This window comes from Bombus vancouverensis, chromosome 12 (genome assembly GCF_051014615.1).
Source record: "Bombus vancouverensis nearcticus chromosome 12, iyBomVanc1_principal, whole genome shotgun sequence".
In the NCBI taxonomy this organism is placed as follows: Eukaryota; Metazoa; Arthropoda; class Insecta; order Hymenoptera; family Apidae; genus Bombus; species Bombus vancouverensis.
In genome coordinates this window covers 12,593,189-12,608,656 of record NC_134922.1, presented here as the reverse complement: position 1 = coordinate 12,608,656, position 15,468 = coordinate 12,593,189, and the positions used below count along the sequence as shown (strand labels likewise).

Here is a 15,468-nt window from a genome sequence, read left to right as displayed (position 1 = left end):
TTCTAATAACAATAGGTACGTTCGACCGTGCCTCACCCGTGTAAGATTTTAATTGCGAAGACTATTCTTCGTTGTTATTCCTGTTTAACGACCACGCCGATGTCGCATAATGAGATTCTCCGTTATTCTTTCATGCAGGAGTAAAGTTTCTTCCCTGCTTTACGGTCATTATTATCTTGTCAGTTCCTTTTGCGTTTTACTTTTCAAATTTTTTCTTTGTCCCGTGTACGCACGCACTTGCATACAATCGCAAACAATTGCTTCACGGCGAGTTACCTAAATGCTGTGATTAAATTATTTTAGCCGAACGGTTAATGTTGGCGAAACTCATTGATAAACTTGATAAACTTGATAAAATTGTTCTTTCATTTGTCAGTCTTTGACGGATTTTACGGAGGTGAATTTCATGGTAATCCAAATGGTCAATGTTGGATGAAAAATGCAGAATCGCTGGTGGTTAACGTTCGATGGTACAATTCCATTAGAGTTTCCGCTTGGGATCGGCTGACAATGTCAGACTGACGTAGGATGCGGGCTGGGACGGAAAACGAACGAGAGAAATAAAAAACGCGAAGAAAGAAGTATACGAGAAGAGGAGATGAAGAGGGTGGAGGGATAAACTCGAAAGAAGAAAGGAATCGAAAAAGAAAGATGTTTCAACTTTCGTTGAAAAGCGTCGAGAAACATCTGGTTCGATCGAATTACGTACAACGATATCTCGTACGACTGCGAAACGATTTTTCTTGTTATAGTAGAACGAAACTGCGGATAATAACTTTTAAATCACTGTCCGCGATTTAAAATTTGTTGTCTCCCCGTTAGGTATAGTATACTACGGCTATATTGTACGCATAATAGGTTAATGATCGCTTGGCGCATATATGCGCTTACTTATTGTTTATGCTATGAATAGTTTATTCGCTATCGTTGTTGGTTACCAACCAGCAGCTTTAACGGGCTTTTGGCGAGGGCCAACAGGATGATTTTATGTTTGAAGAGCGGCGATCGTGTATGGAATGGAGAAAGCGATCTAAGTATACGAAAAACATTTTAGCTCGATACAACGAGAGCAATTAAAAATATTTGGAATTGTACGAAACGTTTCGATTCTCACGACATAATACACGGATAGGGGGATGATGATCGTTTTTGGAAAAAGGCTTTCATCGATCTTGCGGAAAGAGCGAACGGTAGCAAAATGCATAAATAAAGTGACCTGAAAGCACGGAGTCTGATAGAAATTTTTTTACTCGTATCCGAGTAATGGAAACATATGAAAAAAATGATTTCTCAAAAATTCTCGGAAAACGGTTTGATTGGTATACACAATTACATACTTTTTTGATAAACGGACGTTCAATAACGTTTAACTGGTTTATTTAGTTTACAATATCAGCAGGAAATGGTAGTTTTGAAAACAAACGGATGAAAACGAGCAACTACCGACGCTAACGTTGAAATGCATAGTTTCAAAGTGAGATACCAGATAAAACGAATTACAATTGTACGTATCTGTTTGGTTCCGACTTTCCCGGTACTTTTCTCACCGAGTTCGGATCGTTTTTGTACAAATATCTACATTGTTGATCGTCATTGACGTAAATTTTCCCTAGTACCTTGATTCTCCTCTGTTCCCTCGATTCTCTTTCAAAGTCGACAAGACGCATTGAGTTTCTTTCAACATTGCCGGCTTGGTTCAGCCAGGCTGCGAGAAGAATAGCTACGAGAAGCATAAGATTCAGATACTACGTCGACGTTCTCGAGATGACTCGAAAGGAAATATCAAGATTATAACGAAAGAAGGAAGAAGGAAGAAGGAAGAAGGAAGAAGAGAGGGAGAAAAGAGGAAGAAGTCTGGTAGAAACGATTGCACGTTGTGTATCAAGGAGAAGAAGAAGGCGGCTGAGTTGCGTCGCGATTCGTTGCAGTCGTTGTTGTCTGTATTTTCGAGGCACTAACGGTGGATACGAGGGGCCTTCAAAAACTTTTAATTAATACGGATGACGAGTACACAAAGCCTCAACCGAGCAAAGAATTTCAGAACAAAGAAAAGGGAAGAGTATTGTTGTCGGGTCTTGTTACGAGTGACACGTCGAGACGAGAGAACGAGATGAAGGCGAGATAGGAAGGGTGGCGCGAGAAAGGGGAGCAAAGATAAAAAGCGTAAGTGGAAAGGAAACGAGGAATAACGCGTAAAAACGGGAAAAGAGCTTGCATTTCAGTATCATCCACTTCCCTTTACTTCCACTTCTGTATTTCGTCCTTTCACGGCGGAAGGAAACGCGTAAACAAGAGAAATGCACGCGCGCTTGCCATTTTACGCGCTTTTATACAGTACGGTTCATAGACCCGCGGACTTTTTCGCGAACGATACGCGATCGTCACGATTAATCGAATGCGCTTTCCTTGAATCAACGGGGCCAAACGAAACTTTCCATCTGTTGATTTATCGCCGCAATTCTGTAATCGTGGCGTCCATTGGAAACAACGTGCAAGTTAAATACATTCTAGCGCAAGTTATCGAAACACTAGCTTCGCTCTGTTTAAATGTTGCAGTATTGTTTTAATCGAATAAAACGATACGGAGATACGAAAAAAAAGAGATCACCAAATCCATTAGCGAGTATGAAAACGTAATACATATAGCGAAAATACCAGCGACTATACGTTTCGTTATTTTTTTCGGCACATTCTGAATTTTAATGAAATGTCCAATTTAACGGTTGTTTCCTGTGAAGCGAATTAAGGATTTCAAACGTTTGATATGAAAGGGACTTGGTTACACATGCTACGTGCGAACGTACACACGGATCAAAGTCATTAAATCTTCGCATTACTCAAATATATAGCTACGTATAAAAATCGTTTCGTCTCGTTTGCTAAATGTGTTTGGGTTGGGTCTTTGCCAAAACAGCGAAACTTTTATACGGTCGATCTTTGAAACTGACGCCAGTTTTTAATTAGTCTTTTCCGTAGCCACGGGAAACCGTCACGGTACGCTGAAATTTTCATTCCTTTGCGAACTTACTCGTTCCTCGAAACGGTAATGACCGACATAATTGTACTTAATTGTGCAGGAAAGAAATTTAATAAAACGACCCTATCGTCTATCGTCCTATCGTTAGCTCGTTCAACGTTTCAACGTTCAAGAAAATTGCGAAATTAACAACGCTTTCATCACGTCCGTTACTGCTCGATACATAGTCACACGCGGACCAATAGTACACCATCGTCGTACCAGACTTTCTAATCCGACTGGAATTTTTCAAATCTCTCGCTCGCTACCGAGGAAAGAGACTGATTACGTGGAGGATAAAAGACTGGCAGAAGTTCGGGAAGTTCGGGACCGATCTGATTAATGTTGCATCGTACGAACGTTTGCCCCCTGTATCGATCTCCATCTAGCGGTAAACGGAAAGCCAAATGAACGAGGAGCCGACGAAAGGGTAGGACTGAGGGATTCGAGTTCGTTTGTTTGTGGATGAAATCGTTTACATGTGTATGTTTGTGCGTACCATGTAGCGCGTTGTAGCGCGTTGTAGCGCGTTGTAGCGCGTTGTAGCGCGTTGTAGTTGCAGTATTCGAGTATAGACAGCGTTATAGAAACGCTGAAACGAATTAAATGCTTTCGCCGATGCTTCGTGAAATAAAGGAGAAACGACAGCGTGGATCTAAAGAAGGTTCGGAATAAACGACAACTTGTACGTTCTCTTTCGTAGCGTTCGTGTAAAATCTGGTATTTCTCGATCATTTCGAAATTTTCAGAAAATAGGTTAACGACATAATCGTAATGAAACGGTTAACGTGTCTCGAAGGTATATCTGACAGACGCTTGATTTGTCTGATTCTCTGCTCCCTGGGCCGCGAACCGAGAAAGAGGAGGAGAAATGTCTTTCTTTCGTCCGTTCGAAACCATGAAAACTTCAGACTACTTCGGTTCGTTTCGATCTGCCCCGATCCGCATCGCAACGACGGTACGGCGTGGTCCCTTTGCCACTGACAATTGGATTCTCTGCACTACTCTCGTCGAGTTACAGATTTTTCCTTTCCGCGAAAATTTCCTTACAGTCGCCTTTGACAGGAGATATTTCCTCCTTCTACGTCCCGTTCCTTCTCTGTCTCTTTGCCTTCCTCCGTTCGTTTTCTCGCCCTCGGTCTCGGTCTCGAGGTGCGGCGTTTCTAAGTACCGAGCATGGAAGAAGGAGGATTCGTTACCGACTATCCACCGTTCCTTGGTTTCAAGCACTTCGCCAAATCAGCTTTTCTTTGAATCACCGTCGATGGAAGAACTTGGCTCGGAGTGGATATTCATTTGCCGTTTACAAAAGTAGTAGCAGCATCGGCGAATCATTTAGGACACATTCGCGACTTTCTCGTGTTTCGACTCTTACCGTTACGTTCTTTTTCTCGTCGTAGGTGGTCGATGATCGTCGTACCGCGAGTTGTAGTTTAGATTTCAAAGGTAATTGGCGTCGATCGGAAAGACGACGCACCTCTTCGATTACTAGTTACCGATTCAATTAAAGGGCATTCCGCCAATTAAAGCAACTCCATCGATATAACGACACGGTCACTTTTGAAATCTTTCCTTTGGGCGGGTTCCGTGAATTTCCTTACAGAAGAAACGATTCCGTGCTCGGGCGAGTGTAGATTTTTAACTGGTTTCGTGATCAAGGCCATTAAAGGGGGAAAGAGCGAGCGAGGGTTGGAGGGAAAAGAACGGTTGGTTCTCTCGGCGGGAGTCGAATTTTCACCGTTTTCATATTAGTTCTCGCGGCTACGTGCTTCATTACTGTAAATTTGCCGCGTGATAACACTCGAGTGCTCGAAACGTTATCAAGAGCGTAGCGATCTTCGGTTGTGTAACGGCACTTTCGATCGGCAACCGACGAGTCACAAAGCTCTCCTACTCGAAATCTAAACACAAACGGATCGATCGATCCGCTTGCTTATTACGTATTCCTGTTATATTAGTTGCGAATTACGCACTAGAGTTACATACAAATAGAGCGTACCTTTGTCGAGAACGAAACTTCTCGTTACATTGGCAAATAAACTGGGCAGAAAATAAATTATCGGTACGCTAAACCAAAGGTAGAAGGTTAACGAATTGTTGAAAGGTAAATTATATTTAACCGGAGAAATCGCTAATTGAACACGTTTAATTTACTTTGAAAGAGTGAAACATACGGATTCGACGGTGTGATTTTTTAATTTTCGCACGGAGCCACGGTTTATTGCGTCGCTCGAATCGCATTTCAATTTAACCGCTAGACATTTGTGAAACAGAAATTTGTAGCGAATGCTACGTTATTATTATATCGGATTCAGTTCAAAACCCCCTAGCCAAGTTTGTTTAATAAATCAACACCGAAGTACATCGATAGCACACGAGACAAATTCACTTTTACCACGTCCAGAGGATGCACCAAGCGCTATATGTATTATATATCAACGTGACGATCAACTAATTATCAAACGCGACCCAAATCGTGTCAACATTAATCGCGGAAGCGGTCCCCGATGCCAAACTAACAGTCTACATAAAACGAACTTGATTTGCAATTTATAAACAACAAAACATGTATATATATATACACGCGTATGTGTGTGGAACGTTGAATTACTCAAATTATTTTATCGCGGACCGCGAATTCGATTTCGTCGGTTTCCGTTTTCGCGACGAACGACGACGATGAAAAATCGGATCGACTGTCTTTCCAATGTTTCGGACGACAGAGGGGAATTTCGCTTTTCGAGGGCGCGGCGAGAAGAAAGCAGCGAGGAAAAAAGGTAGAAATACCAAAAGAAAGAATAGGCGGAAGGATAGGAACATTTCCGAGAGTAATTTTCCACTGGATGGCGTCAAGAAATGTTTATTCATAAGTTACTAGAACGTGCACGATGTACGATTGTCCCGCGACGTTTTACATAGCCGCCGTTGCCGGCACCACCAGCATCCAGTTTGCCTCTTCGCTCTCTCTCTCTCTCTCTCGCGCGCGCGCGCCTTCTTTTTTCTTTTTCTCTTTGTACACAGACGCGCAAATGTGCCAACACGTACACGTACGAAAGTTCGAAAAATTCCAGCGACGATGCACGGCATCGTTCCGAAAGTGGATCGAAACCGAAAGACGGAACCTTTCGAAAAGGAATAATAAACGAGAAAGGAAAGACACCTCTTCGTATTAACGCGATATTATTACCGCCAGCCCGTAGTTCAGGAGTCGTAGTTCAGTTGCAGTTGCAACGAAATAATATGATCCGTTCGATCCAGTGGCCGACCCTTTGTAGGTGCAGAGAATTACGTTAATCTGGATTATAAATTCGTAATTCCAGATAATCGCATCAGAACGTTGTGACCCGCAACGCAAAAAATAAACATGGAAAATCTCTCGTAAACGTTATCGGATGACGCGCGTAAATATCAGTCGATGCCTTTCGGCAACGTTTTTCACCGTCGAAGAGCATTCCCAACTGAGAACAAAGCTTCGCCTCTTTATACAGTATTTCTGTGACGACCCGCTCGTAAAAACAGCGCAGTCGACGAGTTTAGTTACACAGGATATAAGCAAAGAACGACGTTACGCAGTCGACTCGATACCGGATGATATCCCGCTTCGATCGTTTGCCAGCCGTTTCTTATTTCCTGCAGTACTTGGCCGATCTTTTCGCTTTAATTTAAGTCCTCGACTTGCCTAGTGGCGCGCCACGCTACTTCCTGGTTATTCTTATTCCGACCATCATCTTTTGTTCGAGTAAGAGGAAAGAGTAGGCAGATTTTAGAATGGAAGAATAGAAACGGCGCGGTCAGAGATACCGAGGGATTTATCATCGGGTCACGGTGCACTGGCCACGATATTAAATTAAGTTACGCGTACCTTGGAATTTTTTATTATCACCAGGAGCAAAGGAACACGCTTTTCCCTCCGGAGATACGCTACGGTGCTCGTCTTTCTCCATCTTTTCTCCTCGTCCTTTCCCGTTCTTCTCAACGATTCCGTTGCCAAGTTACGTTGACCTGTTTATATCTCTGACTCAAAGTCCGCTGGTTCCTTCCTTCCTATTTTATTTCCACGTGCAATATGGAAAAAATCGAGATTGAGAAGGAAAAAGCGAAGAGAGAAGCGAAAGCGCGTCCGTTTCACGATTTTTAGAATCTAAAACGCTGTGTTATCGAACTTTCGAATTCTCGTATATTTTCGACAAATGTCGTCGGCCGTTTTAACGTCGAGACAGAAGCCTGAATCGTTGATATAACGCGTTATTGTTTCACGACCGCTAATGGATAAATTATTATTAAATCATAAACGTCTAATCGTCCGACTGTGGTGGTCTTATCGCCGGCACGCTCGACGATTTAATTAGCTTTGTCGCTTCGACCCTCCATTGCGATACTTTTCTCCTCGTCCCGTTGCTTACCATGTCGTAAACGATGGTTAAGAGAAGATAAAAAAAAAAAAAAAAAACAACAGCAGCACTTTTACTCGCGGAACAAATTCGCGAGCTCGGCGATCAGAAGCAAAAGTAATTTCGTCTCGTCTTTGCTTGGAAATTAGTTACGCGGTTCGTTCGGCATGCTCTCGAGTGCGCATCCAATATTCCAGCAGCGAATCGGTGTATGTACTCAGTTAGACGAAGGTGTCTAGTGTGACGAAAGCGACGACAGCTGACGTTAAAGCAGTGAATTTGTGGTGGTAGCCGAACGAGTACGGGACTATACACTCGTAAATTAAGTCGATTACTTTCGCCTTAATATCGTAAATATCGATCGTTTATCCCGAACGATCGGTTGATAGCATCAGATTATCGTCGTGTCATCGATTTCGTTGTTTCAGCTTCGCGTCGTTTAAAACCTCCTATCAAAATCCTGCCATTTGGTTTTATTTCAGTTTCAAATTGACGGAACAAATTCGCGTTTCTCGGCTGGAGGTTGGTTTTTTTTCGGTAGGAACGATAAAAAAAAGCTTGATCGACACAATTCCTAGCAACGCGTTAATAATGAACGACAAGAGAAAAGGCGAAAGAGAAAAAAGTGTTCGAAAGTACACACGATTGGCCACTTACCCGGTCGAAAATAGTATCACGGTGACGGCGAGGGTTTCCTTGTCGAACTGTTTACTTCGGGTAGAAGCTTGCCGTGCTCCCAGGGGCCTTGCGAGTTCCATAGTTGAACGACGAAGGGTCCGAGCTTGGCGCCGAAGTAGGAAAAAGAAAGAAACCGGTGGCAAGTTTTGGTCGGTTGGCCCAGGAGCGCAAGCGTCGAAGATCTCGTTGCCGGATGTATCGATACAAGTACTTTCTTCTCGACTCGTAAGCTGTCCGTGTGCCGCGCGTATTCTCTCGTTTCCTCGTCGAGCTCAAAGCGGTCCGAATTGCGTAGTCTCTCGGGGTGTTTTGTATTCCGACACCCTCGTGGTTGGGACGAGCAGCACCGTCCCTGGGAGTACCACGCGGACAAACATCGAGCTAGAAACTGCGATACGTCGGCCAGAGTACGGCGACGGCTCACCCCGGACATCCTCTCGCGTGGGGAACGCATGCGTCGCGTTTAAACCAGCGCCGAAACCACCCTCTCTACGCCACTCTCTTCTCCTTTTCTTCTTTTCTAGTATCCATTCTGTCGTTTATTCACTTTCTCCCGTTTTCTCAGAATATTTTTCAGAATATCGAGAAACGACAAACGAATATTCGTTGCGATCGTTGGTCGTTCCAAGCTGCCAAAAGAGTTCGTTCGGAATTTCTTACGCGTCGTTGAACGGTCGTGGTAGCAAACGCGTACTTCGTTTCCGTGAATATCGTTCGTTCGCGCCCGAATTAAAATCGAATTAAAGTTGAATTTCAAAGCGTCGGATTTCTGTCAACATTTTTCTAAAGAGACGGAACATTCAAAGCGATTGAAAATTTGGTCGGCGCGAATTCATAGGCGTTTCGTACTGAGAAGTCGGCGTCAGAGGGGGTATGGCGCTTGCGCATCGTTCGACAGCAGGTCGCGAGGGGGTATCGTCGGGGGGTATGGGGATGAGTCAGTCAAGCCGCAGCGCGCGTTCAGAAAACTACCCTCAACGCGATCTTATAATATCGCAGGCTATTTTGCAATTTAACCTTGAGTTTGCGGCAAGATTCGCACGTGTTCTTCTTCCCCTCCTGCTGCCCTTCTCTCTCGTATCGTGGAAACGTCCGAAGTGTTCCTGTGACGAATATCGTGTTGGAATTTGTGACTGACGTTTGGGACGCGCGAATTTCTTCTCGGCATTGAAATTCTACGGAAACGGGTGCAAACAGTTCGTACAAGAATTCAACAAACGCAGAAGCAAGCTATTAGTCGTGAGAATGGTTCACGTTGTGCGCACAATCGCTTTAACTCCAGCCATTTTAAATCGTAAAAATTCTTAGAGGCTCGTAGTTCTTAGAGGCTCGGGATCAACGAAAGAAGCGAAGAGGAAACAGGGTTGCCGAGGATATGACGCGAATCGAGGGAAAAAGGACACGCGCAAAGGCAGTACCGTTTCCGTAAAGTTTCCCATAGCGTTTCGAGTAGCTGACGATTCCTTGAAATTTGACTCGTCGAAGGTCACGCATTGCCCGTACGATTCGTCGTTTCGTCGGACGACACTCGAGGGGTTGAATTTTTAACAAGTAGCTGGATTAACAAATTTGCCAAATTTTAAGTGTCAAAATGGTAGCCGTTACGTTCGACAAATTGGTACGAGGAAATTTAGAAGGAAAGTTAGAAAGTTAGAAGGAAAGGTAGCTAAAATTGGGAAATTTGGCTGGATAAGATGAAGATGAGCGTGATGAATGGTAAATCGAGCGAAAAGGCGGAGGAGAGATTAGAATTGAACAGCCAAGAGATGTAACACCGAGGAGGTACGACTGGAGCAGACGTTTACAGATTTAGCAAAGTTTAAAGAAAAACTGCTGGAAGGATCACCTTTCGCGTGGAAAGTGGTGCAAAATATGGAATGGTCGTGGAATCATCGAAAGAAAGAGTACAGGTAATCGTTTGGAGGTAGTTGAAATTAGACGAAAAAGGAAAAGGGAATGTTGAAAGGTTGCGGAAAGAAGCGGAAGGGTAATACGGGAAGAAGACGAATGTTTTCAATCTTCTTCCTCGCCTATCACGGTATATACCTTATTAGTGTCGGTCGTTGGAATCACTGTGAAAATAACGAGAGGCAGGAGTAGAATTCGTCGTAAAGCGGAGAAGCCGAGAAACGATGGCAGGAAACAGAAAAGAAGTGCGTTGATCCCCGGGGAAATACATCGACAGGCTACTTTTTGGAAACGAGCTCGGCATCGTCGTCTTTGAAATCGATGTTTCTAGGATCGCGAGAGGAAACAGGAAGAAAATCCATCGTGCGAATGGGAGAATGTGAATAGACGAACGATTCGATGCGATCTCGTCACCAGTCGACGAACAAGTGCACGATCGTTAACGATGCTGGTGAAAAACTCGTCGCTTTTTTCTTTGACCGTGTGTGAGCGTGCTCGCGAGATTCGCATTTCTACGTAGGATACAGAAGGCCGTGCCGGTAGTAAATGGCGCGTGTCGATAGTTACGTTCGATTTTCGCTGAATAAGCGTTTCCGTTTCCCTTGTCCGTACTTGTCTGTCACCTACGAACGAAGCACCAATAAATAGTATTTTTTTACGCGTTACGCCAGCAAGCTGAAACGCTCACGAGGAGTGATTCGCGAGCAACGGAATACCCATCCATCGCGAATTCTTAGGCGATCGTATAAACGTACAGCTCGAGAACGAATTTTTCCCGTTACTGTTTCGTTGTTGTTCTAATCAGCAGCTTATCGTGAAGCAACACGCTCGGAAGAGCTCGGTGGATCCAAATCGTCGTCTTCGGCCTACCGAAGATATTGTCCAGCGCAGCGGTGTGAAGGTGGTATGTTATGACGAGCGTGATTTGTTTTTTCATAGGTGGAACGCTGCAACGGTGGTATTAAGTGTGCAGTGATCACGGGAGACCGAGGGAAGACGGGAAAGAGGGTGGTCAATATGACTCCTATCTTCCTCGTCCTGTTGGCGGTTATCGACCCGATTATTGCGCAGAATGGTGGTGAGTAATCGACCAGAGAAATCCACTTCTTTTCAGAGACTTTCGTGGACATTGCCGTGAACATTGTTTCCAATTATCCACCGAGTGTTTGATTCTCCGTGTAATGATATTGTGTCCGATGTTTGTGAAGAACTCTGAACAAGAATCGTGCACGCGTTGCACGTGCAAACCCGTGCAAAACCGTGCATCCGTTGGATCACTGGCAGCGATCTAAATGCCTTTCGACGCGTACACTCGACGTTCGTACGAGCCGCGTCCTTTAAGCATCGATATTTTAAACTCTGAACGTTAACGACTTGACTCGATGCGTTTGATCGCGTTAATTGATATTAAAAACGTTGTAACGCGATACGCGTTCTGTCGTTGCGCGTAAAACGAGAGTGATGAATTTTTCGTCGCGCGTCCGTGAAAGGGGACAAGAAAAAAGTAAAAGTGTGCGCGTTAGTGCGACGTGCCTTTGTTCGAGGTTTGCAAGCTCGAACGTCAACGACTGTTTGGTTGGGCCAGATTTGTAAACTAACCCGGTATGAATGACGACGGTATACGTACGTAAAGCAAGAAGAGGATCACGTAATGGTTAAACGGCTACAACTCCCTGGTCGCGTTTAAAAAACTCGAGCGTCCCTCGAAACAGCGAGTAATTATGCGCGCTCTGAGCTTCGCCGCGGTCAAGTAACGAGCGTGTTCGTCGTACGACGCGACGAAACGCAGGTCGCAGTGGTGTATGTGTACGCGGGCTGGCAAACATAAACGTTTCCGATGCGTTTAGTTTTAGTGCGCGACGAATTGGCGCATGGTCGACCATATGCCGTTAAGTTCCGAATTTGCTAACGGTTGCGTTTCAAGCGGCTCGTAAAAGCCACGCGTATATATCGCGTCTCGCATCGTCAAATTCGGCTATCGGTTGTCGAAAATGCACGATCCTAGTCGGGAAACAATGTCAGGTAGCGCGTGATCGCATTGGACCAAAAGGAAGGTCGAAGAGAGACCGATTTGCAGCCACGTAAAATCGTTGCACCGAACGCAAGGGAAGCAACCAAGCGTTTTATGGACATTAAGACTGCTTGCTACTAAATTCGACGTACAGACCAGGGTGAACGCCTCGTGGGCCCACCTGTTCTGTCACATCGCGCACACTTTGTTCGAGTACTGCGATCGTTCTCTTTCTAGCAACGAGTTGCCGACGAGTCGAATTTCGATTCGATGATAAATCGCGTGCGACCATTGACTCGAGTTGCATGGTAATCGCGCTCATTACACGGTAATCCGTCGCCTCGATACCCGCTAATTCAGCCGCGCTTTATGCTGACTCCAAAATGACGATGACATATCCCTTGTATTTCAGGCAATTAATTACGTCGTAATCTCTGATTTTGACTCGGATCGGCTAATGCGAATTTCGTTCGCCGGAAGTTCTACCGTCGATGATATGTACGCGACTCAAAGCGAGATACTGTGTAACACGATGTGAGTATTTTAGGACGAGATGTAAAAATTAGGTACGTTATACGCGAGATTCGAATGAATTCCATTGATTATGCCCAACGAGCATCTTTCATCTTCGAATCGATGCGTTTCATGGGTTGCACGAAAGGAAAACGATCCGTTGTTAGCAGTGTATCAATTCCTCCTTTTAATTCGTTGGTGTCGCTGTACTCGATAATCCGCTTCTATCTATCGGCCCGCAAACGGAAAGTTGCCACTTTTTTAGATGACGGTCAAAGGAGGCGCTCGATAGAGATGGCGACCGCAAAAAGAACTTGTGAAAAGGGACGTGGAGTACGAGCGAAATCCATAGTTAATGCAGATTCGTCCTGTCTGTCCTGTCTGTCCTGTCTACATCGTGGAAAGGGAAATAGCCCAGGTCGTGCACGAAGATTTCCTAGGAGGTTCGTTTGCTGTCGTGCGTTCGCGAAAAATCATCCTCGAGAATAGAGGGAGCGAAAACTCTGCCACTGGATGCGAATCCATGTTTATCCATCTATTTATCCTTCTTTCCCGTCACTCGGACCCTTTCACCTCGCCCTGTTTCACTGCGTTCGTTCAACTTGACTCGTACCCTCGTTCCTGTCGCTTTCCAAAACAATCAATAGTCATCTCGGCTACCGTCTAAACTCGAACGTCATCGATCACGCGGTAACGCGGATGAATATAGTGGAATCAAAGGATGGTACGTGTTTCGTTTCCGTTACGCGCCGCCATTCTCTGGCCAACGTAACGACGAGTCGCCGTTAGCTTCGCGTCTATCAACTATGTATATACGCTCTTTTTTCCCCTTTACGTGAAACCAAGCAACACGATCTCTCTCTCTCTCTCTCTCTCTTTCTCTCTCTCTCTCTCTGGGCAACTTTTACCCAAGAAATACGAGCGGGTTAAGGAAATGCAAATTTTCCATCAGGCGTTCCTTACGAAGGTTAGTTACGACTAAAATCGTTGCTCTGGCTTTCCAAGTAAGGGAATTGCAACGTATTTCCCACGTGGTTCGGTTCGAAACTGCAGAATAAGAAGATACGGGAAATATTTTGTATCGAATCGCAACGATGAAGAGAAACGCGAAAAATTTGCGGCCCGTTTTGCAAGGACGGGGAACGCTTCGAATACGTTTGCGCGTGAAATTCTTTCAACTACCGCGTTTCGCTAGTACGATCCGTTTAGAATCATTGATCTTTTTTCTCAACGTGGCATTCCGGGTGCAGCGACGCTGCTTTCTTTTTTTGGATTCGGCGCGTTATTTATCGTTGCAGTGGATGCGATAATTTACATTCCGTCCGGCTGCGTTACGGTTCTGAACCATCGTCCGTACGATTCCACGTTGTTTTATCGGTAATTGACAGAGTAGACGTACCGACGAAATGGCTGGAAGGTTCTAAAAGAGAGAGAAATGGTCGAAGCATGGCGTGCGCGCAATGGTCAGAAAGTGACATGCCCACCGATAAGCAGAAAAATGATCCATCCGACAGCCACCCAAAAATTTTCTAATTCTATTTCGCGTTTCGTTTCGCCTCGTCCCTGTTAAATTTCGCCGAATTGTTAATCAATTCTTTCGTTCTGCGGTCGAAGATCAAAGGCGCAAACACGGACGAATTTGTTCCTTCTGTATTCCCCGTGTAACAGCCAGTAGTCGTGGTGTCACGTGTGCTCGTGGCTTTGATCTAGTGGAAAAGGCTTCCAGCCGCTTGAGTTACGAAAACTTGCAAAGTCGATATTAACGACGAAATAAAATGATCGACGTAAAAAAGGAACAAATGTAGAAGCAGTTGGAGGTTGAGGGTTAACGTTGTGTAACGCGCGGTAAGATGTAATAGCTGGTTGTCGTAGCGAGTATCGCAGCGTATAGGTAAGTGTATTCGCAGCTTTGGACTAGCTTGGCGAGAAAGCTCGCACACACTGTCGTGTTGTAGTACGTAGAGGTGTATGAGCTCAGGTATATCGACAGGGTTGGCGGGAAGACCGGTGGATGATAAAGTAAAAAAGTTACTCGAGCTATTTTATGGGATCCCTTGACGGGGGGTCTCTCGCGATCCTCGGCTAGCAGGCGGTTGGCAGGGCGGTAGGATAGCTTGCAACCACCAACATCCCCCATCTCCCAGCGCATCCTCCTCCGTTTCGTTCTTGCTTCCTGTCCACCCCCTCCCCCCTCGCGCAGGCTTTTACGGTATCGAACGAGTGTCGTCGGGATAAGCCGGAGGTTGGCCTAGACTCGCAGCAGGTATCGTACCGAACGCTACCAGCCGATGGTGACTAAGAGGTGGAAAGAGAACGGAGGGAGGTTAGCTTAGCCGCAACATTCTCGGGTTTACACCCCCGTCGTGAACTTCCCTGCGGATCTGGGATTAGCCATGGTAGGCGGCAAAGGTTCGTTCAGCAGTTAAACTGATTTTCTCGTAGCATCGAACGCGAAACGCGTCCACGCAGCGTCGCGCGACTTCCAACGCTTGTCTGGCTTCGGCGAATACCTCGGCGCTCGACCTGTTTTTCTCTTACTTCGATTACATCGTCTCTCGCAAATCGATTTTCAAGCGTTTTTCAATCTATTGACGAAACGGGACTGGGCAAAGGATCTACCGTTATAAATTATCATTGTATAAACGATATTCGACAAAATTGTTAAAGAGGTGGTAACCATCTGTCGAACGAAGACGCTAACATCGCCAACGTATCAGCGAGTTTCGCTGTGCTTTTTATTTGCCGTTTCTCCCTCTTCGAGCGAGGTGGAATTTATGGGGAACCGAAGTGCAATTCGATGTTCCCATCTAGTTCGAAGTGTCATCAGACATGGGCTCGCACATGCGAAATCGGTGTAATTGACGTATATATTCGAGGGGAAAAAAGGGCTTGTTTCGAACGGACGGAGGAAATGGTTCGCGGTTTTCTCGATCGCCGATGTTGCGTTCGTA

At 45.2% G+C, this 15,468-nt stretch overlaps 1 protein-coding gene across 8 annotated transcripts in view; it reads left to right on the top strand.

The window, feature by feature from the left end:
* The window catches only part of Lar (tyrosine-protein phosphatase Lar), a 208,231-nt gene that overhangs the window by 22,543 nt on the left and 170,220 nt on the right, over window positions 1-15,468 (top strand). For all 8 annotated transcript variants that reach the window (XM_076623429.1, XM_076623428.1, XM_033331200.2 and 5 more), the window contains one exon: window positions 10,933-11,071. In XM_076623429.1, the coding sequence (XP_076479544.1) occupies window positions 11,011-11,071 (61 nt within the window). In that variant the 5' untranslated portion in view covers window positions 10,933-11,010. The remainder of the gene's footprint in view (window positions 1-10,932; window positions 11,072-15,468) is intronic.